At 36.2% G+C, this 26,853-nt stretch overlaps 1 protein-coding gene across 8 annotated transcripts in view; it reads left to right on the top strand.

Moving 5' to 3' along the window:
• Positions 1 to 26,853, top strand: part of HACE1 (HECT domain and ankyrin repeat containing E3 ubiquitin protein ligase 1) — a 112,339-nt gene that overhangs the window by 38,030 nt on the left and 47,456 nt on the right. For 7 of the 8 annotated variants that reach the window (XM_049898164.1, XM_049898139.1, XM_049898113.1 and 4 more), the window contains 4 exons: positions 14,150 to 14,232; positions 22,988 to 23,084; positions 23,258 to 23,359; positions 23,989 to 24,095. In XM_049898164.1, coding sequence (XP_049754121.1) covers positions 14,150 to 14,232; positions 22,988 to 23,084; positions 23,258 to 23,359; positions 23,989 to 24,095 — 389 coding nt within the window. The remainder of the gene's footprint in view (positions 1 to 14,149; positions 14,233 to 22,987; positions 23,085 to 23,257; positions 23,360 to 23,988; positions 24,096 to 26,853) is intronic. The other variant, XM_049898173.1, reaches the window with a different exon arrangement.

Here is a 26,853-nt window from a genome sequence, read left to right as displayed (position 1 = left end):
CTCCTAAGAGGACAGAAAAGTACCTGCTTTAAATAGAAGCATTCTCTGATACTACAGATGAGCTATGAGGTATGATAAATTATTACAGGATAAGGATTGTTGATTCTTTTTAATTCATTTTGTGCCTTTCCATAAGCTGAACGGAGTGTAAAAATGCTTCTTTGGGTGTCTTAATGACTTACTCTAAACCAAAACAAAACCCACTGCTGTTGAGTCAGTTCAAACTCATAGCAACTCTGTAGGACAGAGTAGAACTGCCCCAGAGGGTTTCTAAGGTTGTAAATCTTTACAGAAGCAGACTGTCACATCTTTCTTCTGCAAAGTGGTTGGTGGGTTCAACTGTTGACCTTTCAGTTCTCAACTGAGAGCTTTAACCACGGTGCAACCAGGACTTCTTGACATATTGTAGTGGCAAGTCAAAATGGACTTTTCATTGTCTCAGTGTGCCCGTGTAGACATATATATCAGTATGTATAGGTTTCATGATTTTATTTATTTTTAAACCCTAAACAAAGCTTGAATATTGATTTTATGTATATATGTACAAAATAGAATTAAATATAAAACTTTAAAGGAGAAAGGAAACTCCATTTAAAAATACTTAAAAACGCATACCAGTTCTTTTCAGATTAAGGAGGCAGAGATGGTAAAGAAATCTGATATTTGCCTTCTAATCTCATTTTAGGGTAAACTTCAGGAGTGCCTTGAAAAGATTTTTAGCAACTGGCTAAGAGCCCAAAAGCTTTGTAGAATTCATAACTGAATACTGTATTCTTTGATGACAAGAAACGCTTTTTCAGAATTACATTAGTCTTTTTAAAATAGGTTTTATCTTTTAAAAGATTAAAGATCTGGAAAATTCATATTTATCATAACTGAGAAATTGAATAATCTTTACCATGACTTCATATAGATGGATCTGTTTCATTAGAGGTACATGGATAAAGGTCTTATCATCTTGTTGGATGGAAGTGGTTTGGGCTATTGAAGAGCGCATTGTAGCTGTTTTCTGTCCTTGCCACGTAATAGCACTATGATTTTAAACTACCTATTTAAAAATGATCAGATGAAATAAATGATCGTACCAGCACCTTAGTTGTTTTTATGTAACTTTTTTTAGATTGGAGCCCTGGTGGTGCAGTGGTTAAGAGCTGTGGCTGCTAATCAAAAGGTCGGCCGTTCTCGAGTCTACCAGCCACTCCTTGGAAACGCTATGGGGCAGTTCTACTCTGTCCTGTAGGGTCGCTGTGAGTCGGAATCAACTTGATGGCAATGGGTTTTGGTTTGGTTCTTTAGATCAGTTATTATACTACATTGTTACATGTAAAATACCAGAATTATAGCACATCTTTGTATATTGATTTTATAAATCATTTCAGAGTTTGGTTTTTCAGCTGGCCTTTTCTTACTGTTAGCTACCTCGTAAAGTATATTCTGTCTACTGATGATGGGTTAAGGAAAATGTTGTGAACACTTTGGAAGACACTTAAGAGCAATAATACTTATCGCTACAGTTACTACTGTTATTAACATGGATGATATAATTCTGTAAGAAAAGTACAGAGCGTGATATCTAGACCCTTTATTCATTTACTCTTGTGCAACAAGCTAGTTCCAATGTGTTGTTTGACTTTTAATTTCATTTTTAGGAAGTGTAATAAAAACCTAATACTTTTGGGGTCATAAATTGAACTAACTTTTTGGTAATTTTTTTTGTCATTAGTTTAAAATTTATAAATGTATTGAATTATAAATGGTTGATTACTGTCTTCCTGGAATAACGTGGATACTCTAGAGAATAAGAGAGTCCCTGAGTGGTGCAAATGGTTAAGGATTTGACTGCTAACAGAGAGGTTGGTGGCTCAAACACACCCAGAGGCACCTTGGAAGGCGGGTTTGGCAGTCCGCTTCTGAACGGTCTCTTGAAAACCCTATGGAACGCAGTTCTGCTCTGCACAAGTGGGGTTACCATGAGTCAGTATCGACTCGATGGCAACTAACAACAGCAACACATTAGACAATATGCTGTGGTTCAGCCCATATTTATACAATTGAGTTCGTGGGAGAATTAGCTAGAGGTTAAATCTATAATTCACTTAATTAGAAATTTCATTTTATCAGAATGTTTTATGTTCCTTAATTTATATAGTTGAATATGTGAATGTTCACAAGCAATATAAAATGGTAGTTGAACTCTTGTCAGAGGAGATTAAGGTACTAAAACTTAAAAGCCGTTGTTGGAAACTGGTACTACAGACTATCTTTGATGGAACTGACTGCATTTCTTACTGAGATTATAGGCAGTTTAAGGAACAGTGCTCACCTATCTGTATTAACTCTTTTGGTATCTTTAACCAGCCTTCATACTTTTCATTCAGAGAGTTACAGGCTGGTTATGTAGACATAATTGAAAACAAAACATTAATTGGATTCAGCCCTGGGGTACAAAGGTAGGTGTAGACTAACATTTCAGAATGTATGTTTTTAGGTTCAGAGTGATTTTCTTTATTCTGTTGCTAGAATTCTCCTTTAATCACTTCAGGGAAATGTGAAGAAATAATGAAAAGGTCTCCTGTCATTGCTATCCTGTAACACAACAAGATAGTATCGATTCTTGCTGGATATTACATAAGGATTCAAAGTTTCAGTAGATAGGCTTCTAGACAAGACCTGTATAAACCAGTTACTGATTAGTGAGTAGGCTGTTTTTTTTTAGTAAGTTATTTGTTTATAGCTGTAAGTCATTGTAATCAGAATTATTTTTAATTAAAAAATAAAGTAAGAATGCTTTTCTTGTTTTAGTTTGGTCTTCCTTTAGCAAATGGTAATACAGAAGCTCAGATTTTTACTTGTAATTTAGGTATTGAATATCTGTTTCTTTTTACTTTGATCAGTGTTGCTTTGAGAATTGGCATTGATAAAGTTGCGCTGCCTTGTATTCCTTGCTTTGTAATTTGTCATCAGTGTATTGGGCACAGGTGGTCCTGGTTAGTCACTGCCTTCAATTAAATGACTTGGAGATTGACCCAAACATTAGCTTTGCACATTAGCTTTTCACACAGGAATATTGTCTGTTGAAAATGTGTTGTTTCTTTTTAGGGTTCTCTTGAAGGCCGTATGAACTCTCCTTCCTATGCTTTTCTTTCTAGATCCCTCCCTAGCACTTTATTATTTTTTAAGGAGGAGGACCTCTATTTTATGTTATCTGGGAGTAGGAGAATAGTTTTTGTTTTGGAGAGGGTTTGGAAGGAATTTGAAATTCTACACTTTTTTAAAAGCATATCTGCTCATCTAATTTTAGGCATATAAAATGATTTTGGTTTACAATAATTCTTAAAAGTATGTATGTTAATCTAATTTGAAAAATACAGGTAATAAGCTGTCAGTCATAGATATTTATATTGGTATTCTTCTACATGTTTATACTTAATAAATTGTAAGTTACTGAACTTAATTTTGATAAGTCAGTGAAAAGCCATAAAATCTTGAAAACAGAAGAAATTATGACCATTGTAAATCACAATTATTATCTTTCTTGGACTTCATGGTTTATAGTCTGTTAAGTAGACACAATGTACAGTTTTCACAGAAATATTTGTGTGTGGGGTTGAGGGATGAGAAACTTGCTAAAACAAATTTAATCCATATCTTCCGTGGAGAATTCTGGTTTATTTTTCTGGGTATTAATAATCTCTGTCTAGCATATTACATATTTTATTTATTTATATTGTCAGTTGGTCTACCTTTTCCACTAGGGTATATGCTTCATGAGGGCAGGCATTTTTGTTCGTTGTTGTAATTCCAGTATCTAGAGTAGACCCTCCCGATAACATGTCCAAAGTATGTGAGATGAAATCTTGCCATCCTCACTTCTAAGGAGCGTTGTGGCTGTACTTCTTCCAAGACAGATTTGTTCATTGGATATGTTACCAGGAGGGACCAGTCCCTGGAGAAGGACATCATGCTTGGTAAAGTAGGGTCAGCGAAAAAGAGGAAGACCCTCAATGAGTTGGATCAACACAGTGGCTGCAACAGTGGGCTCAAGCATAACAGTGATCATGAGGATGGCACAGGACTGAGCAGTGTTTTGTTTTGTTCATGGGGTCGCTGTGAGTCAGAAACAAGTTGACGGCACCTAGCAACAGCAGCAGCAGAGTAGACCCTGACACATAGCAGACATTGAAATTTTTGTTGAAAGATTGAATGAATTAGTTAAATGGCGTATCATTTTGACCATTACGTTCTGCCATTTGCTATTTCTGAATGTTTGTTACTTTTTTCCTTTTGTACCTTTAAGTGGAGTGTATTTTGATAGTGCTGATTTTTATAAAAGATCTTATCTGATTTGTATCTGTTGCTGAAAAACTCCTTTTGAGAATCCTGTCATGGATTGAATTATGTCCCCCCCCAAAATGTGTGTATCAGTTTGCCTGGGCCATGATTCCCAGTATTGTGTGGTTGTCCTCCATTTTGTGATTGTAATTTTAAGAGGATTAGGGTGGGATTTTAACACCACCCTTACTCAGGTCACCTCCCTGATCGAAGGTAAAGAGAGTTTCCCTGGGATGTGGCCTCACTACCTTTTATCTCTCAAGAGGTAAAAGGAAAAGAAGCAAGCAGAGAGTTGGGGACCTCATGCCACCAAGAAAGCAGCACCAAGAGCAGAGTGTGTCCCTTTGGACATGGGGTTCCTGCGCCTAAGAAGCTCCTCAGCCAGGGGAAGGTTGAGGACAAGGACCTTCCTCCAGAGCCAACAGAGAGAGCCTTCCCCTGGTGCTGACGCCCTGAATGTGGACTATTAGCCTACTTTACTGTGAGGAAATAAATTTCTCTTTGTTAAAGCCATCAACTTGTGGTATTTCTGTTATAGCAGCACTAGATGGCTAAGACACACCCTTAGGGATTTTAGCAGTTGAATTCAAAATTCATTCTTTTCGATTATGTTGTACCTTATGCTTTTGTATAATTAAAAAATTTTCAAGTAGTGTTGTTTCTTCAAGAGTTTTTAAGTATGAATTTATATATTTAGTAAGTGCTTAGAGGACATTATTCCTTCACCTAAGTTTTACTAGTTTCAATGTTATTTTGCTTTTTGTACACACATAAGTAGCTTTTATGTCATCTAAAACATGTTATTTTATAGTATTTTTGAAGAGTGTGTACAGATTAATGAAATTTTCAAGTAGTTAAGTCCAGGCAATAAATGTTTTATTATAGTTGTATGTACTTATTTATCTATCTCGATCTTTTATGCTGATATCATATGGGTGTATTGTCAATCAGCAAGAAATTACTTTGTCATTGTGATTAGACTTTTTGCTTTACCATCGAAGTGTTGTCACTCTGGATTATCTAGGAATGAAAATCCAATTTGTACACTAACAAAGGTCCAATTAAGGTGTAGTAAGGGACCCCAGGAGGGTCACTTTTCCAACAGGGCTCAGTAGGAACTGCCAGAGTAGTAATAGGGTGGGTTGGCTAGCTGTTAGAGTGTCTATTCCCCTAGTTCAACACCAAGTAGACGTACTTGCTTCCCTTACCACCTGCTACCCTGTAGTCTTCTAATTATTGAGGTGAGTGTATCTTAGGGCCCTGCTGTACTTGAATTATCATTCTTCCCCCCTTCAAAGAACTAGCAGGAAATCTTTTTAATGGTGTTTTAGGTTATCTGTGACTTTTTTGCTGCTTTTCCTATTATGCCATTTAATCAATAATTGACTGAATCTGCATCATCCTCCCCCATGCGTTTCAGAGCTTTATAAAAAGAAACTAGCAGATAAACATTTTTTTTTTTTAATTACAAAGATTGCTGACTTTTCATTCATTTTAATGGTATAAGGCAATTTTTTATTCTTCACATTCAAATTCCTTTACACGTTTTTATCCATAAAAAAAGGGAAATGGGTTTTTTCCCTCTCTGCACCTTCAGGCAGCATTTTATCTACAAGTGAAACTATCGAGAGCTTTTCTTTTTTTAAGCTGATTCTTTTAATAGTTGCTTGTTTTTTTTTGTTTAGCATCTTAATTGGGATAATTTTGTTAAAACAAAAAAGTACAAAAAAGATTTTCTCAATGGAAAACCAAATGCTGGGATGAGCTATTTCCAGTTCCTTAATCAAGTTATTTTTCTCTCTTGTGAACAGAAAGGGTTTTTAATGTCTTTGGAGGATATTTCCTATGTACAGGGATATAATAGGAACGTACGGAAGTTTATACTGTAAATCATGATTTGTCCAGAGTTTGCATCATCACTTTGTTGAGAACAGTAGAGGAATATGTTAGCCTGATGGCAAAATTGTTTTTATTCCACCAGCTCTACAGTGGAAATAACTGTATAAAGTTACTGTATAAAAGTATATGGTTGTAGAAATGGCATTATTTTAAAACTAAACAAAAATAGCTGTCTGAGCACTTTAGTTTAACTCTCAAATTTAATAGTAATTTAGCAGATCATCTGTGATCGATCTTATGAAGATATGCCAACTTACCTATAATACTGTTTCGTAATCTGAATTAAGAGAAATTAGAATTCCTACTTTTTTGGTAATCGGCCAGTGAAAACCCTGTGGGTCACAATGGTCTGATCCTCAACCAATTACGGGGATGACACAGGACCACTCAGCATTTTGTTCCATTGGGCATGGGGTTGCCATGAGTTGGGGGCCACTTGACAGCAGCTAAAAACAGCTTTTTGGTAAAGAATATGGTAGCTGTGAACATGGGTTTAGGTTTTAGTTCTTCCTACAAATGACTTGACCTCTTTGAGACTCATTTTCCACCTTGTGAAAGTGGAGAGAATAACAACTTCCTCATAAAAAAAAAAAAATTTTTAGGAGGCATTAAATGAGATGATACATGCATTTTACATTTTACTTAGCACAGTGTCTGAGAACATATTAAAGTTATTTAAAAAAATATTTTATTGAAGTGAAGTTCACATAACAAAATTCACCATTTTTAAAGTGTACAGTTCAATGGTATCTAGTCTGTTGACACTGTACAACCACCAGCTCTGTCTAGTTTCAAAACTTTTTCATCACTGCATGAAAACTCTCTGTATCCATAAGTCATGATCTGGTAAACTGCTAATCTGTTTTCTCTTTCTCTGTGGATTTGCCTATTCTAATATATTGTATAAAAGAAATCATAGAATGTATAACCTTTTGTGTCTGGCTTCTTTCAGTTAGCATGTTTTTGAGGTTCATCCAAGTTGTAGCATGCATCAGTACTTCATTCCTTTTTATGACCAAATAATATTTCTTTGTAAGTATATACCACAATCTGTTTATTCATTTATCTGTTAGTGGACATTTGGGTTGTTTTTAGCTTTTGGCTGTTACGAATAATGCTGCTAAGAACATTCATGTACAAGTTTCTGTGGGGTCATGTTACTCATATTATTATATCATATATTTATATTTTTGTTTTGGTATATTAATATCAGAATTCTTTTTTTTTCTTTAATTTCTATTATGCTTTAAGTCAAAGTTTACAAATCAAGTCAGTCTCTCATTAAAAAAACTTGTATAAACCTTGCTGTATACTCCTAGTTGCTCTCCCTCTAATGAGATGGCACACTCCTTCCCTCCACTGTCTGTTTTCGTGTCCATTCGGCCAGCTCCTCACCCCCTCTGCCCTCTCATCACTTCTCCAGACAGGAGCTGCCCACATAGTCTCATGTGTCTACTTGATCCAAGAAGCTCACTTTTCTAGAATTCTAAATGTATAAAATTTATATAAATACCTGGTATTAAAAAAAAAAAATTTTTTTTTTATTGCTAATAATTTATTTCAGCTTCTCTCTGGATTGCCAGGTTTTAATTGCGTGTTAATACAATTGATTTTCGTAATTCATGGGTTCTGTATTTATGAATTTGTCTCCTTGCTAAAATTTAGTTTCTAACTGTCAGTTCAATATGTGTGGCATTTTTATGATCATTTGCAGACATGCACAGAGGGGTGAAAAATTTGAGTTATCTAATATGCATGTACCCAGCTGAGGTTCAAGAAGGCGATGCTCTCTGCTCTCGTTTCAGCTCTCATACTGTAAACAAGCATCCTTTTTGCGATCTGTTTAATGCCATGATTTTCTCATTCTGTGCTTTTTGTTGATGATTTTTATGTTTAAAATGGCTCCCAGTCATAATGCTAAAGTGCTGTCTAGTGTTCCTAAGTGCAAGAAGGCTGCGATGTGCCTTATGGACAAAATACATGTGTTGGATAAGTTTCTTTCAGGTGTGACTTATAGTGCTGTTGACCGTGAGTTCAGTGTTTATGAATCAACAATATATATTTAGTAATTAAGGTGTCTTTAAACCCTGGGGGTATAGTGGTCTATGGCCGCTAACCAAAAGGTCCGCAGTTCGAATCCACCAGGTGCTCCTTGGAAACTCTGTGGGGCAGTTCTACTCTGTCAGTAGGGTCGCTATGAGTCGAAATTGACTCGAAGGCAACAGGTTTGTTTTTTTTTTTTTAAACGGATATACACAAAATACAAGGTTATATATTGATGGTTTGGCAAAATTGTTAGGAATTGCAGAAACCTAACCGTGTATTTCCCCTAGGAACAATGGTTCAGTATTTGCTAATTCAGTGTTCATGGTGATTATTGACGTAACTACTAGTAATATTTGCTTTTATCTCTCGTGAGCCTTTTGAGAGCTGGAGGCCTATTAATTGTAATTTCTGCAGTAGTTAGTGAATATTATTGCTACTTTGTAGCTCATTCCTGTTTTGGGACTGTGCAACCACAGATTCTAGGTCATAAAACAAAAAGGGAAAAGCTGGGATCAAAAGGCCCAAGAGGCCTTCTCTTATAAAATGGTGACCTAAATGCTTATGCTTATATTTGAAAGCTGTACCTGGAACTTGTCCTCCGATTAGAGCTGTGTTATAGCTTATAATATAGTTCTATGTAATAGCATTTCCATTACGTAGATTTCATAATTTTTAGGGGGGATAGAAGTGAATTGAAGAAGTAATATGTAAATACTGTGTCTTAACTGTTTAAAAATATTTTATTTTTATCAAAATCTTTGTAATAAGAAATGATAGTCCCTTTACTTGCCCTCTTCTATGTCAACTCCTGATCACAGAGACAACAGTTTTCAACTCTTTGAGCTTTTCTTCTGGTATTTCCCAACATGCTTTTACTTCTCTTTTTTAAATTTTGACTTTTAGATACTACCTAATCATTTCTTACCGTGAGTTAGGACTAACTCATTTATATCTTCCTCCCTTACCCTCTCCTCCATTTCTAAAATTAATTGTATCATAAATTTTGGTTAAACAATATTAGTTGTTTATATGAGTAAGTTAAATATTATTTGCTGCTGAGTCAAAAATAGAATAGTTTCTTTCTAGGATGATTATTTTTCTTGAAGTTAATAATTGGATTTGCTTAGTTTTCCTTGTATGAATCAGTAATTCTTTCCTATATGTTCCCGTAAAAATCTCTGAATATTATTTTCCACAAAGACAAATTTATTAGATAATCTGTCAGTTCCATCTTTTAAAATTTTTAAACCTGGGAATTTCTTTGTGCCTTTTCCGTATTGGATCTCCAATTTTTGGTTTATTCCCTTGTTTTGAAGGAGTGCATCCTCCAGTAGCCCTTGAGAGAAGGTACATTAGAGGTATTTTTTTTTTTTTTTACACCTTGTATAGCTGTGCATGTTTTTCATTTATATCCATATATTCGAGAGATAGTGTGACTAGCTGTATAGGATTCTACGTTGGAAGTCATTTACCTTACCATTTTGAAGACATTTCACCTTGTAGAGTCCAGTGTTGCTATTGAGAAGTTTAATGCCTATTTGATTTCTGTTTATCTCTGGAATCTTTTAGGTTTTTCTTTTTTATCCCTGGTATTATGAAATTTCACTTTGATGTGCCTGGTTGGAGGTGTTTTAAATTATTGATTGGTCAGTTGGTAGGCTGTTGCAGTCTGGCAGCTCATGTTTTTCAGTTCTTGGAAATTTTTTGGTATTATTTCTTTGATTATTCCCCTTTTTAATCCCACTGGCTTAATTTTTATTATTCTCTATTCCTGCAGTTATGGCTCCCTGAATTGATTTCACTAATTTTTTTCATCTTTTCTACTTCTTTGTCTTTTTGTTATGTTTTTTTTCTTATAGAGTTCCACTACAGTGTCTTTCTAACATTCTGTTGAGCTTTTGGAGCCCTGGTGGCATAGTGGTTAACAACTAGGCTGCAAACCAGAAAAGGTCAGCAGTTCTAACCCACCAGCTGCTCCTTGGAAACCCTATGGAAACCCCTATAGGGTTGCCATGAATCAGACGGAATTGATTTGACAGCAGCGGGGTTTTTTTTTTTTTTTTCAGTTGAGCTTTTATTTCTACTCTCTTATTTTTTGAATGTTATTCTCCCAGCATCCTGTTCATGTCCTGTGGATATAATACCTTCTCTTTTCTTTCTGAGGGTATCACTTTTTAATTTTTTGTTGTTGTTTGGTTCCCTATATTTTCTTTATTTTTCTGAGTTCCTTGTTTTTATTTTTTTTTTAATTTCTGTCTTTTCAGGTTAGAGGCTTGCCTCACTTTCTTTTAAATATTAGCTGTTGAAGGCAACAGGTTTGGGGTTTTTAATTCATGTATAGCAGGGACGGACTAAAACATTGACTGGAAGTGTTCTGTACGTGAGCCAGGTTTGTTGACTGGTTGGCCTTTCTGTAGGCCAAGGCTTATTAATCTTGGTACTATTGGTGTTTCTTTGTCATGGGTGCTGTCCATTGTATTGTAGGATGTTTAGCAGCTTCCCTGATCTTTACCTACTAGATGCCAGTAGCACTCTTCTGACCCAGTTATGAAAAAAAAAAAAAGTCTCCCTAAATTGTCAGATATCCTCTAGGTGGTAGAATTGCTCTGCTTGGAAACCACTGCTGTAGACTAATTGACTATTTCTTTGGTGGATTCTGACATGCCGATATATCTGTTGGATTCTTCTCTGTGCCAGTGTCTTGAAAGGAAACCTTTAATCTCCTCCTATTTGAGGTGTTAAGCCTGGCTGCTGGATTTCTGGGAGCCTAGATAGTTTTAGCAGAATATGGGGACTGGAGGTTTTCACTTAATTACTGGTAGTTGCTTTCAGCGTGTCTCTGCATCCTTGCTCTAAAGTATTTTTTTGTCAGCCAGTCCAGAACCTCCCAATTCGCTTATTCCCATAGAATGAATCTCCCATTTTCTGAGGTAGCCTAGGAAGGAGAATAGCGGCCAACTGCATGGGATGAAGAAAATGGTCCCCAGGGGTGGGAGGTAGGGTGGGGAGGGGGGAAGGTTCATCTGCTTCTTATATAGGCTTTTGACTAGTCCTCCTGTTCTCAGCTCTACTTAATCATCCCTGCCTTTCAAGGCACCTGGTAATTCCACTTCCTGTGCTATTTTGTATTCTGTAATTTTTTTTTTTTTTAATTTGGTTGCTTGTTAGTTGCTCATTGTTAAAATCTCCCTTTGCAAGCACTTGAACTTCAGCTTTCCCTTGATCTGCTATGCCTCCATTTCCTTGCCATATTTCAAAACTTATTGTTGACTTCTCTGCTATGCCATTGTATTCTTTCCTGTTCTTCCTTGTAGGTTTATAGTCTTACTGTTTTTGTGTACTAGGTTTTAAAAGAGCAGCAAAGATGAACATATGTGTTTAATCCAGAAGTATATTAAACAGTTTAATCCCAAAAAGCTATGTTTCTACATGTTTTCTCCCCTTTTGCAGGAAAAACCCACATGACAATCATAGGAAATAAAGCTAGAAAAGGTTTTTTTAAAGGGTTTCAGGCGGGCCCTGTCTTCTCCCCAATCATCAGATATGAATTCTTAGTTTTATATTATTTTACTTTCTCTTAGTATGACTTAAACGATGGCAGAACTTGCACTTAGGGGTCGAGGTATATATGTACGACTATCAAGAGAAACTGAGTCAGTATTGACTTGTTCATAGCAAAGTGACTTCTCAGTTTTTTTTAAATAATTTTTTTTTTTGTTGAGAATATACATGGTAAAAACATATACCATTTCAAGTTTCCACATGTACATTTCATTGACATTGATTACATTCTTCTAGTTGTGCAACCATTCTCTCTCCTTTTCTGAGTTGTTCCTCTTCCACTAATATACACTCATTCCATAAGCAATAATCCCCTCCTTTTCTCAGCTTTGTAACTTTTTGTAATTTAATAATTTTGCTCTTTGACACTAGAAAAGTAAGAATTCTGGTACCTATGTTTTGTTTTCAGAGGTAAAAAAGTCTTTTTTTTTGATGGTTTTATTATTTTTTTATTTTTTTGTACTTTAGATGAAGGCTTATAGAACAAACTATTTTCTCATTAAACAGTGAGTACACGTAATTGTTTTATGACATTGGTTGATAACCCCACGACATGTCAGCATACTCTCACTTCTAGAACTTGGGTTCCCTATTACCAGCTTTGCTGTCCCCTCCTGCCTTCTAGTCCTTGCGCCTGGGCTGGTGTGCCCCTTTAGTCTTGTTTTGTTTTATAGGCCTGTCTAATCTTTAGCTGAACCATGAACCTCAGGAGTGACTTCAGTACTGAGCTAAAAGGGTGTCCGGGGCCATAGTCTTGGGGTCATCCAGTCCCTGTTAGGCCAGTACGTCTGGTCTTTTTATGTGAGTTAGAATTTTGTTCTACATTTTTCTCAGCTCTGTCTGAGACCCTCTATTGTGATCCCTGTCGGAGCAGTCGGTGGTAGCTGGGCAACATCTAGTTGTACTGGACTTAGTCCAGTGGAGGCTGTGGTAGCTGTGGTCCATTCGTCCTTTGGACTAATCTCTCCCTTGTGTCTTTAGTTTTCTTCATTCTCACTTGTTCATGAAGGGGTGAGACCAGTAGAGTATCTTAGATGGCCACTTACAGGCTTTTTTTTTTTTTTAATAATTTTTATTGTGCTTTAAGTGAAAGCTTACAAATCAAGTCAGTCTCTCACACAAAAACTTATATACACCTTGCTACATACTCCCAATTACTCTCCCCCTAATGAGACAGCCCGCTCTCTCCCTCCACTCTCTCTTTTCGTATCCGTTTTCCGGCTTCTAACCCCCTCTACCCTCTCATCACTCCTCCAGGCAGGAGATGCCAACATAGTCTCAAGTGTTCACCTGATCCAAGAAGCTCACTCCTCACCAGCATCCCTCTCCAACCCATTGTCCAGTCCAATCCCTATCTGAAGAGTTGGCTTTGGGAATGGTTCCTGTCCTGGGGCAACCGTGACCACCGGGGTCCTTTTAGTCTCAGTGAGACCATTAAGTCTGGTCTTTTTATGAGAATTTGAGGTCTTCATCCCACTGCTCTCCTGCTCCCTCAGGGGTTCTCTGTTGTGTTCCCGCTTACAGGCTTTCAAGTCCTCAGATGCTACTCACCAAAATAGAATGTAGAACATTTTCTTTATAAGCTATGTTATGCCAGTTGAGCTAGATGTTTTCTGAGAGAGGTAAAAAAATCTTGATTTTCAAATTAACATACCTAGAGCAGCATTGTCCAATGCAGTAGCCAATAGCTGTATGTGGCTATTTAAATTTAAATTAATTAAAATTACTTTTTCAGTTATATTAGCCACATTTCAAGTGTTACATGTAACTGGTGACTACTGTATTAGACAGCACTGCTCTAGAGCCTTTCCAGGTTACACAGTTTATATTAGATTGGTAATTCTACATCTACTATACAGTATCTGAGAGACAGAGAATTTACCAAAAAGTTGAATTTGTTCAGCCATTGTATTTGCCATATCCCGACTCAGTTCCTTTTTAAAGCTTCAAGTTGTGGGAAGAATTTTCCTTACAAAAGAGATATTGAAGTATTAATAATGTAATTGCTTATAATCTGTTCTTACATAACCCGTTGCTGTTGAGTCAATTCTGAACTCTGTCCTATATAGAGTTGGAAATCCCGTAGGGTTTCTAAGGCTATAATCTTTATGGAAGCAGACTGCCACATCTTTCTCCTGTGGGGTAGCTGGTAGGTTCAAACTGCTGACCTTTTGGTTAGCAGTCAAGCACTTAACCATTGAGCCACCAGGCTCTTCCTGTTCTTCTGTAGCTATATGGGTTAAAATTGTGATAATTGTATCTTTTGTTTGACTTCTCTGACTTTATTTGTAATTGTTTCTTTTTTCTCCAGACAGTGCAGTGCTTGCTAGACAGTGGTGCTGATATTAACAGGCCAAATGTATCAGGAGCCACTCCGTTGTACTTTGCATGCAGGTATGATATTTTATATTTTCAGATGCTACCGTTAAAGAGTGCCACGGCTTAAAGAATGGTATATGTCTACTGTATATCTAAGCACAAACATTTCTGTATCTTCTCTAAAGCCTTCTTGTTTCCCAGCAAATACTGTGCTTTCTTTTAAGGTGAAGTATGGCATTTGGTTCTGTTACTTATTTGCATGAGGGAAGTATTTTCTATTATATGTAATTGCCAGTGTTTTTATTTGTTACAGGTAGGAGTCTTTTTTTTAATTATTGTAAAAATATATGTAGCATAGTATTTGGCACTTCAGCGTTTTTCATGTGTACAGTTTAGTGATACCAATTACATTAATCATATTGTACAACCATCAATTGTTGCCAAATTTTCCATTACCATGAACAAAAACTTACTGCTAATAGATGGGAGTCCTTGATTTACTTGATTATCTCATTTTAGTCTAATTACTTCTTATAAAAAGACAAACTAGTAATCCAGTAATTCTCACATTGTACTCTATTAAGTACTACCAGGTCATTTTCAGTGGATTAAGCTATTGAAGTATCTTTTGATTCAAAGCCATGTTCTTTGCTTTCTCTGGATCTGTAGCTTTTTTTAAAAAACTTGTTTGAGTCAGTTTTGTTAGATACTGAGTTGTAAACTAAGTTACATATGTTCATTTTCTTGAAGCATACATGTTATTCTTTTATTCATTTATATAATCGGCACACAGCACTCACTGTGTGCCATGTACTGTTACAGGCATTTGTGATACAGAAAGAAGTCCCAGTTCTTAAGGAGCTAACAGTGTAGTCATTATATGCGTGCACATACACGTGTTTTTGTATATATATGTTTTTCGTAGATATATGTATATATTATGTAAACGTAGTTCGCATTTACATATTTTTATATTTATATATGTTATGTAAATGTAGTTTGCAGTTAGGAGCAGTTCATAATAATGTATTTTTACGTAAATATGCACACCTTCTATGTTGTTTGCCATCCATGCCCTCCTTCCGTGAGATAGTTTCATAAGTGTGCTATGCTAATTTTTTTTTTTTTACAGCAACATGTAAAAAAAAATATTGGCATAGCTGTGCTTATAAAAATACCTCACAGGGGTGGGTGCTGTTGGCAAACACATGTAGAAGGTGTGTATTATTTGTGAAAAAATATGGTAATATGTTATAGTGATTCTTTGGTTTATATTATATTAATTGCAATATTATTTAGGCCCTTAAATTCAGATATAGAATTCTTCACCTAGCTCCTCTTTTTCTTATCTTCTTCCCTGTTTTATATCATTTTACTGGAGGTTTGTTCTAGACCAGAAGACCTGATTTTGCTCTCGTTTAGCTTCTCTTTGGGTTCTATGATGTTAGACACTGACCAGACCAATTCAGATCATCTGTTGAATAATTTTGTGTTCATAGGGAGTTATATAGAGTACAAGGGTTTCAAATCTCTAGATTTCCTAGATCTTATCTGAATCTAGCTCTTTTCCTATTTATACCTATAATTCAATTGCTTGGTTAGAAAACCAGTTCCTTCCATAGTGTCCTAAAGTCATGAGTAATAGCACTGTTGGATTACTTGAAATCATACCCTATCTTGAGGGTTATCTCTAGATCAGGTCTTTTGAAACTGCAGAGCTGAATGTCTACCTGCCTGATTTATATCATCCCTTAGAAATCTCATAGAATCTCAGATGTTAACATGTCCAAAATACAATTCATGATTTTTCTCTTTAAACCTTTCCTCCAGTTTTCCTCACCTCAGTCAATGGAAGCCTTATTTTTCCAGTTATTCAAACAAGAAATCTGGGAGTTATTTTTTATGTCTCTCTCTCCCTGTCAGAAAACTTGGAATTTATCAGTAAGTTCTGAAAATTCCATCTTCAGAATTTATTCTGCATCTCTCTAGTTCTCTCCACCTCACTGAAACCACATTAGTCAAAGTTGTTACCTCTTGTGTGCAGTACTGCAGTAGTCTCCCTGACAGGACTTCTGGGTTCGTCTATTGTTTTCCTCTAGACTGTTCTTTCCTAAGCAGTTAAAGTGATCTTTTAAAAAAGTAAATCAACTCTTATCACTTTGTGTTTAAAACTTTTCAGATACTTGATTTAGAAGCCACTACAGGTTTCTTGTGCATTAAATCTTTGCCAACTTCTTTGTTTCTGTAAAACACATTGGTATTTTCTTTAAGAGTGTATTTTCTCAATCAATATTAAAAGATAACTTGAATCATAAAGAATAATTATTCATTGAGTGAATTTAAAAAAATTTTTTTATTGTGCTTTAAGTAAAAGTTTACAAGTCAGTCTCATACAAAAAGTTATATACATCTGGCTATCTACTCCTAGTTGCTCTGCCTCTGATGAAACAGCACACTCCTTATCTCCATTCTCTATTTCCATGTCCATTCAGCCAGCTTCTGTCCCCCTCTGCCTTCTCATCTCCCCTCCAGACAGGAGCTGCCCACATAGTCTCGTGTGTCTACTTGATTTAAGAAGCTCACTCCTCACCAGTATCATTTTCTATCTTATAGTCCAGTCCGATCCCTGTCTGAAGAGTTAGCTTTGGGAATGTCTTGGGCTAACAGAAGCTCTGGGGACCGTGACCACCGGGGTCCTTCTAGTCTCAGTCAGACCATTAAGTCTGGTCTTTTTACGAGAATTTGGGGTCTGCATCCCACTGCTCCCCTACTCCCTCAGGGGTTCTCTGTTGTGTTCTCTGTCAGAGCAGTCGTGGGTTACAGCCGGGCACCATCTAGTTTTTCTGGTTTCAGGTGATGTAGTCTCTGGTTTATGTGTTCCCTTCTGTCTCTTGGGCTCATAATTACCTTGTGTCTTTGATGTTCATTCTCTTTTGCTCCAGATGGGTTGAAACCAGTTGATACATCTTAGATGGCCACTTGCTAGTGCTTAAGACCTCAGATGCCAACACTGAATGAATTTTTACAGTTATTTGAACTGAAAACCCTTTTAGGCAACCTGAGCAATCTTTTATAAGACAGATCTAATGTGTTGTAATATTGCAGGTGAGGCCTTTGAGGCCCTAATTGGATTATGTGAATTTTGTATGCTATTAGCAGTTGTTTCTTATGTTTAATCTATTTTAAAAATGAAATGTTACCTGATTACAAATTAGATTTTGTTGTAGTTTTAGAAATTACCTCAGCTTTCTAAAAATGTCATGGTGGCGTTTTTCTTTATCCTAATTATCTCTTTTTTCTATATATAGTACAAAATTAATTTTTCTGAGGCTTTTTTAAAAAACACATGTATTGAACAATGTAACCCATGTATGTGATGATTTTTTGTGTGTTCATACTGTGTGATCATGTTGATCTCAAAGCATGTGTTCCCTTTTTTACTCTTCAAGGGCAGACTTTTGTTTATTCTTCTTGGTAGAGCAGCATGATACAGATCAAAGATTTTGGAGTCAGCCTGATCTAGATTCAAATGCTGCTCTGCCATCTAACTATTGATATTGAGCAACTCCAATATACTCTTGAAGTATAGTTTTCTCAACTAAAAAATGGGGTGAAAACCTATTTTATAACAGTGTCAGTACTGAGATTCTGGACAAGGGACTGAGCATAATGCATGTCACCTAGTAGGTCCTAAATAGATTATGTTTCAGATCTCTTCTTGTTACTTTTTGTAGTGCAGTGTCTTGTTTAGTACTTATTTGTCAAATGAATGGTATCTAAAATTAAAACCAATAACATAATTCCCCCAACGCATATGTCAATTCATCGTACTGTAGGGGCTTGTTTGTTGCTGTGATGCTGGAAGCTATGCCACTGGTATTCACATACCAGCAGGATTACCCAAGGTAGACAGATCTCAGCTTAGCTTCCAGACTAAGACAGACTAGGAAGAAGGGCTCGGAGGTCTACTTCTGAAAAGAATTAGCCAGTGAAAACTTTATGAATAGCGGTGGAACATTGTCTGATATAGTGTCGGAAGATGAGCCCCCAGGTTGGAAGGCAGTCAAAAGACGACTATGGAAGAAGTGCCTCCTGAAAGTAGAGTCGACCTTAATGATGTAGGTGGAGTCAAGCTTTCGGGACCTTCATTTGCTGATGTGGCACAACTCCAAATGAGAACAGCTGCAAGCATCCATTAATCAGAACGTGGAACGTACAAAGTATGAATCTAGGAAAATTAGAAATTGTAAAAAATGAAATGGAACGCATAAACATCAACATCCTAGGCATTAGTGAGCTGAAAGGGACTGGTAATGGCCATTTTGATTCAGACAATCATATGCTGGAAATGACAAATTGAAGAGGAATGGTGTCCTGTTCATCGTCAAAAAGAACATTTCAAGATCTATCCTGAAGTACAGTGCTGTCAGTGATAGCATAATATCCGTATGCCTACAAGGAAGACCAGTTAATAGGACTATTATTCCAATTTACGCACCAACCACTAAGGCCACAGATGAAGAAATTGAAGATTTTTACCAACTTCTGCAATCTAAAATTGATCAAACATGCAGTCAGGATGCATTGATAATTACAAGAGATTAGAAGGCCAAAGTTGGAAACAAAGGATTGGTAGTTGGAAAATATGGCCTTGGTGATAGAAATGATGCCAGAGATGGCGTGATAGAATTTTGCAAGACCAAGGACTTCATTGCAAATACCTGTTTTCACCCACGTGAATCGTGACTATACATGTAGACCTTGCCTGATTGAATACACAGGAATCAAATTGACTATATGTGTGGAAATAGGTGATGGAAAAGCTCAATATCATCAGTCAGAACAAGGCCAGGGGCTGACTGTGGAATAGATCATCAATTGCTCGTAATGCAAGTTCAAGTTGAAAATGAAGAAAATTAGAAGAAATCCACAAGAGCCAAAGTATGACCTTGGCCATATTCCACCTGAATTTAGAGACCATCCCATGAATAGATTTGACACATTGCACACTAATGACCGAAGACCAGCTGAGTTGTGGAATGACATCAAGGATATCATCCATGAAGAAGAAAGCAAGAGGTTATTAAAAAGACAGGCAAGGAAGTAAAGACCAAAATGGATGTCAGAAGAGACTCTGAAACTTGTTCTTGAATGTCGAGTAGCTAAAGCAAAAGGAAGAAATGATGAGGTAAAGGAACTGAGTAGAAGATTTCAAAGGGTGGCTCGAGAAGACAAAGTTAAATATTATAATGATATGTGCAAAGACCTGGAGTTTAGAAAACCAACAGGGAGGAACACACTCGGCATTCTCAAGCTGAAAGGACTGAAGAAGAAACTGAAGCCTCGAGTTGCAATATTAAAGGATTCTACGGGGAAAATATTAAAACCATGCAGGAAGCAGTAAAAGAAGATGGAAGGAATACACAGAGTCCCTATACCAAAAACAATTGGTCAGCATCCAGCGATTTCAGGTGGTAACATATAATCAGAAATGGATGGTGCTGAAGGAAGAAGTCCAAGCTGCACTGAAGGCATTGGCATAAAACAAGACTTCAGGAATTTACAGAATACCAATTGAGATGTTTCAACAAATAGGTGCAGCACTGGAAGTGCTCACTCATCTATGCCAAGAAATTTGGTAGATAGCTCCCTGGCCAACCAACTGGAAGAGATCCATATTTGTGCCTATTCCAAAGGTGATCCAACCAAATGTGGAAATTACTAGCAATATCATTAATATCACGTGCAAATAAAATTTTGCTGAAGCTCATTCAAAACTGGCTGCACCGGTATGTCGACAGGGAACTGCCAGGAATTCAACCTGGGTTTAGAAGAGGACATGGAACAAGGGATATCATTGCTGATATTAGATGGATCCTGGCCGAAAAACAGAGAATACCAGAAAGATGTTTGCATGCTTTTTATTGACCATGCCAAGGCATTTGACTGTGTGGATCATAACAAATTACGGATAACATTGTGAAGAATGGGAATTCCAGAAAACTTTGTTGTTCTCATCAGGAACCTGTACATAGATCAAGAGGCAGTTGTTCGAACGGAACAAGGGGATACTACGTGGTTTAAAGTCAGGAAAGGTGCATGTCAGGGTTCTATCCTTTCACCATACTTATTCAGTCTGTATGCTGAACAAATTGTCCGAGAAGCTGGCATATATAAAGAAGAACAGGGCATCAGGATTGGAGGAAGACTCATTAATATCCTCCAATATGCAGATGCTAACAACCTTGTTTGCTGATAGTGAAGAAGACTTGAAGCACTTACGAAGATCAAAGACCTAGCCTTCAGTATGGATTACACCTCAACATAACAGAAAAATCCTCACAGCTGGATCAGTAAGGAACATCAGGATAAACAGAGAAAAGATTGAAGTTGTCGAGGATTTGATTTTACTTGGACCCACAGTCAACACACATGGAAGCAGCAGTCAAGAAATCAAAAGACAAATTGCGTTGGGCAGGTCTACTGCAAAAGACCTCTTTAAAATGTTGAAAAGCAAAGATGTCACCTTGAAGACTAAAGTGCGCCTGATCAAGCCATGGTGTTTCAGTGGCCTCATACGCAAAAGCTGGACAATGAATAAGGAAGACCGAAGAATTGACGCCTTTGAATTGTGGTGTTGGCGAAGAAGATTGAATATACCAAAAGAATATACCATGGACTGCTAAAAGGATGAACAAATCTGTCTGGAAGAAGCACAACCAGAATGCTCCTTAGAAGCAAGGATGGTGAGTCTATGTCTGACGTACTTTGGACGTGTTATCAGGAAGGATCAGTTCCTGGAGAAGGACATCATGCTTGGTAAAGTAGAGGTCATCTGAAAAAAAGGAAGACCCTCAACGAGATGGATTGATGCAGTGCTGTAACAGTGGGCTCAAGGAAAGCAACAGTTGTGAGGATGGCACAGAACTGACAGTGTTTTGTTATATTGTACATAGGGTTGCTGTGGGTCGAAACCAAATTGAGAGCACCTAACAACAACAACATACCATAATTCAGCAAATGTATTGAATGCATGTTATGAGCAAACAGTTATGCTTGGCATTATGGAATGAGACCATTCTCAAGACATTTACAATTTAATTGGAAAGATTGACTACATGGATATTAAATACCTATGAAAGAAATATCATTAAAGATGAAGAGAATAGCTTTGTAAATCTGAATTTCTCTGAACCTTGGGTACTAGCAAAGTCATCACAGTCCCCCTAAATAAATTGGGCTCAAGTTAGTTTTTTTTTTCCACTTAGCCTTTATTTTCAGGCATGGTAAAGAACAGAAGAGTATTAGTTGTAATCACCATTAGCTATAATGTATCTCATCTTGACCAACCAGCATAAGGAAAAATGCTATACACTATTTAAGCTAGTTACTGTTGCTTTGGGACGGGTTACTGATTATATGGCTTCTCAATTTTCTACTTTTTCAGGAGTAAAGTAGATGTTTAAGTTAGTTTTGACCTATTAATATTTGTGTTAAGGAAGTTAATTAGTATTTTCATAAAGTATCAAGAGAGTGATCTACCTAAAGTAACTGTCGCAAGATTATCTGGCACTAATTTTATAGTAGGATTTTATTATGTTTTTAAAATATTGTTTAATTTCAATTAGTTTTAAAATATTCTTGGTATGGTGACATTTTGTGAGAGAGAATGAGTAGTGTTGTTTTGTAATTTTAGAAATTTGAGCATTCTTTGTACTTCTTCTCTTTGTGAAATGACATACGTTTTTTAGTAATGGTATTGTGGAAAGAATGTTGATCTCAAAGCTTGGAGAGCTGAGTTCTAGCTCCACCTGTATTTAGTTTAGTAGTTTTTCTCATCTATAAAATAAAGTTTTTGAGTTAAATGCTCTTTCAGACTGTGTGACTTCCTTCAGCGTTTCTTAAAATTAACCTTAAACTTTAATGTCTTCGGATTGTAAATTTATTTTCATATTTCCTGTATGTATGATCGCATTAGCTCAATTGAATGACCTGACCTAGTGGTTATACCCAAGGTAGCTTGATCCTAGCTGAAAGAATGGTAGTCGCTGTTTAATTTTACTTCTAGAAAAAGAGCAACCAGAGACTATTTGGCAGGTGTGTAAGAGACTTGACCCTTCGGACCAGCCTGACTACCTGCCAGCAGAAGCCAAACTGAGTGGGTTTGGTTAAGCAGGTTGATAAAGTGAACACTGGATGCTAGATAGTATTTTTGGCTAATTAACCCTACTGCTCAGTTAAGGTTATGGATGAACCAATAAATGGAGCTAAATTATCAAAATTTAAAAATAAACTATAAATGTTTACCAGGCAGGAAGACAACCTTCTCTTACTTTGATACATGTCTCTTCTCCTTCCTTCCTTTTTTTTTTTTTTAAACGAAGTATTGAAGTGCCGTAAAATATACTCTTATTTTGAGTATTGAGGTTCTTTTGGAATAAGAAGTCTACAGACTTGGGTATGTGTGGTAGAAAGGTCAGGCAAGAGTTGAGAATTAAGGATCAGGAAGTCAGTACAAGATAAAAATAAAGCAGAAACCGGAATAGAAGCTACTTATCCCCAGATCTTATGGTCTGTTTTAGGCAATGTGTTCCAGGTTCATTCTAAGATTTAATAGATCACTTTCTTCTCTTTCTTGTGTACACATTGTAGGTATAACCTAACGGGAAAAATTTTCCCAGTTGTTCTGAGAATGTAGTTTAGATCTTCCTATCTTTATTGTTTTTTCTGTCACTCTTCTGTTGACTCCTTTTAACAGTTCATAATTCATAGAAAAGGAACTTTTAAGCTAAACAGATTATATTTTTTACATGGTTTGGTTTTTATACAGTCATGGTCAAAGAGACACAGCACAGATTCTTCTATTACGAGGAGCCAAATATCTGCCAGATAAAAATGGAGTAACCCCTTTGGATTTATGTGTACAGGTATGTTTCTAATGTATGTTCTTAATCCCTTAACTTCATAACAGAAACTGAAACTGTTAAAATCACTTTTTTTGTTAAATGAGAGGGTGGTTATAAAGATTTTTATTGTGTGAAGAACATCTTTAAAAGCAACTTTGTGTTTAAAATTAGACAATTTTAAATCTTGTTTTTAGGGTGGATATGGGGAGACTTGTGAAGTATTGATTCAGTATCACCCTAGGCTTTTCCAGACAATTATTCAGATGACACAGAATGAAGATCTTCGAGAAAACATGGTAATGTGATTGTGCTAGTAGCTTGTAAAGGGACAAGCTTTATTCATGCTCAAGACATATGACATTTCACCATATTACTTCATATTTTAATATTATAAATTTTAGTAATTTGAGTTTACTTATCTGCATTATAGGGTAGTATATATATATATTATATAATAACTAGTAAACTTTGTGCTAATATTTGGTCCTATGAATCTTCTGTCTCCTGAGTCTTTGGTCTCTTTTTAAGATAACTAGAATATTTCTAGTAGGTAGAGGGAAAGAATCTGAGGAGGAATATGTTATGATTGGTAACCGTCAGTTTACTGAGCTTTGTATTTATAATAGTTCTGCACTTTGAAAAACTGCGGAGTTAAAACTCTCTAAATTTTAAAAGTTTGGAAGTAAATTTCCGTAAGTATGCTTGGTGATTTCTTTTCTGTTTATATTTTTTATTGGATGATTTTGAACAAAGATTTAAATCAATTAATCTCTATATTAGCTTTTGAATTTGTCTAAGGTAAAGTAACCGTAAAGGACTTGATTGCAGCTAATTGACTTCAGGATACTTATTAAACTGATATGTGCTTTTTATAAAATATAATGGATTATTATGTAATCACATTTTTTATTTGTAAAAAAATTAGTTACGACAGGTTCTGGAGCATTTGTCTCAGCAAAGTGAAAGCCAATACCTCAAGATTCTAACAAGCCTTGCTGAAGTTGCTACTACAAATGGCCATAAATTGCTTAGGTAAGTGCTTCAAGATATAGGCAAATCAATAAGTAGCAGTATCTATTGGTTTCATCTCCTTTTAGGCTTTTCTGCGAATAAATTATTCTGTTGGATGCTTTTTGTCAGTGGTAAGATGGTATAAAATTTGCTGACTTGTTACCATTGTTTTGTTTAAAAGGACTCTATTACTAAAGAGACTGCTTTTTGAAATGGACATATGTGTCTAGAATTTTATAAAATGATTGCTTAGACTAGTCATGTAAGTAAAATGTACTTGAAGAACAATCAATAAAGTAGATAGGAATCTTGATCAGTAATATATAAAACTGGGTACAAGCTACTATTTAAAATGTTTCAGTATACCCTCATGATTCCTTATAAAGTTTTCTCCCAGAACCGTCCCCCTTAGTTTAGTTGGTTATTTTTTCCAAAAGATTCCAGGGTTTTAATGGCTAATCACTAAGAGCTTGGGCTTATATTACTTTATATTATATTTATATATATGTAGCATTTTCTTGCAGCTACATTTCTTTGTATGTGGTTAGCTACCGCAGTTAGTAGGAAGCAGCCGTTGAGAAATGGTTACGGTGTTATTATTTCTTAACTTAAAATTTGGCATATGTTATGGATTGAGTTGTGTCCCCCAAATACATGTGTTGCAGATTTTAACCTCTATGCCTGTGGTTATAAGCCACATTGGGAATGGATTGTCTTTGTCCTTGTCATGTTAATGAGGTAGGATTAGTGTAAGGTGTGTTTTGAGTCAATCCCTTATAAGATACAAAGATATAAAAAAAAGCAGATTAGGACAAGCAAAAAAGCAGAGACAGGAAAAGAGAGATGGAGTAAGATAGATGCCAAGGCACATGGAGATCTCTAAGGAACCAGGAAACAAGATGAAGAGACAAGGCCAGAGACCAAGATTGTAAAAGAAGCGTCCTCAGCCTTCATAAGCCCCTCAGACCTCTGCTTCTTTCTCTCTCTCTCTCTCTCACACACACACACGTGGACGCACACACACACACTCAGCTCTGCCTTATCTGCAGTGCTGACACAGAGAGAAAGCCTTCCCCTGGAGCTGGTGCTCTGAATTCGGACTTGTAGCCTCCTAAATTGTGAGAAAATAAATTTTTGTTGGTTAAAATCGTCCATTTGTGGTATTTCCGTTACAGTACCACTAGATAACTAAGACAACGTACTTCTAGATTTGGGTGCTTTCCTTTTTGTGGTATTCTTTTTACTAGTCACTTCTAATTTTTCTCTACATTGACAATCTTAGAATAGGTCATGGTTTTCTTTTACCTCTACAGTTGCAACTATGATTTCTTCCTTCTAACACCATTCCTCTTCTATAAATCAATTACATTGTTAGAAACATTTTGTTGGCCCTTCGTTTCAGTCATTTTTGGGACTTCTCATATACAGGTAGTCCCCGACTTAACGATCGGTTGCATTCCAATGACTTCATCATAAGTTGGCTCTGATGTAAGTCAAGTAACTCATTTTTTTTTTTTAGTTTTCATTGTTATTGCCTTTTATTATTAGTATCTTTATAAATCTGGCAGTGTTTTGAAATCATAAATCATAAAATATAAAGTGGAGCACCTGCGAGTGAACATCTGAGAATGATAACGTCAGCAAATTATGTTCAGCAACATACTACTAACAATAAGATGCACCAAAAAAAGGTTGTAAATGCAGTTTGTCATAACTCAGATATGTCGTAAGTTGAGGACTACCTGTACTTTAGACCAGAATCACACTCTATACTGTTTACTTAAAAGACTTTTTGCTAGTCCCCTCATACTTCATGGTACCAAGATTATCTTCTTGTATTCTTCTAGCCATTCAATCTTTCTTCGGTAGTTTTACATAATGTACCATTTGCTAATTTTTTTATTACCCCGTGTCTTACCTTTGAGACTACTTTTAGACTCTGTCTGTAAGATCCATTGAATTTCAGCTTTCCAAAATGCTCGCCTTTTATCTAGTCGTTTCCATTCATTCATTTATTTGATGGAGTCTTTTAAGATTCATACAAACTAATTAAAAATCATGGGCTCTGGAGTGAGCTTGACTTAAGGCCTAAATCCAGGCATCACCACTTACTGTGTGACCTTGGCAACTGATTTGTTGGAGTTTCCCTTAACCCTCCACCCATCCATCTAATACATATTTTTGCGTGCCTACAATGCAATACACCAGGCTTCTGCTAGATGATCGTGAATAAAACTAACAAGATCTCTTCCTATGTTAAATATGCAGTCTAGGATAAGTTTCCTTTTTGGAAAATGGTAGCAAATTTCTTAGTAAGTGCTTGTTAAGTGCTTAGCATAGTGCCTGGTACATGGTAGAGACTATGATGATGATTATGCAAATGGGAAATGGTAGAGACGATGATTATAATTATTCTAAATACCCCCATAATACCATTTGACCTTACATTAAACCAAAACCAAACCAAATCAGTTGCCATTGAGTTAACTGTGACTCGTGACGACCTCATGTGTTGCAGAATAGAGCTGAGCTCCGTAGGGTTTTTAAGCATGTGACCTTTCAGAAGCAGATTGCCAGGTCTTTCTTCCAAGGTACTTCTAGGTGAGTTCAAACTGCCAACCTTTCGCTAGTAATGGAGTGTTTGTTTATGCCACCCAGGGACTCCTTTCCCAAATTAGACTCTGCTTAAACAAAATATGAAAACTTATTTGATTTCTGTTGTTAAATATTTGTCCTATTGTGTGCTCTTCTATAGTAATCAGGAAGCAGTTTTGTTCTT

This window comes from Elephas maximus, chromosome 1 (genome assembly GCF_024166365.1).
Source record: "Elephas maximus indicus isolate mEleMax1 chromosome 1, mEleMax1 primary haplotype, whole genome shotgun sequence".
In the NCBI taxonomy this organism is placed as follows: Eukaryota; Metazoa; Chordata; class Mammalia; order Proboscidea; family Elephantidae; genus Elephas; species Elephas maximus.
The sequence above is the reverse complement of the archived record's forward strand: the minus strand, read 5'-3'. Positions and strand labels throughout refer to the sequence as shown.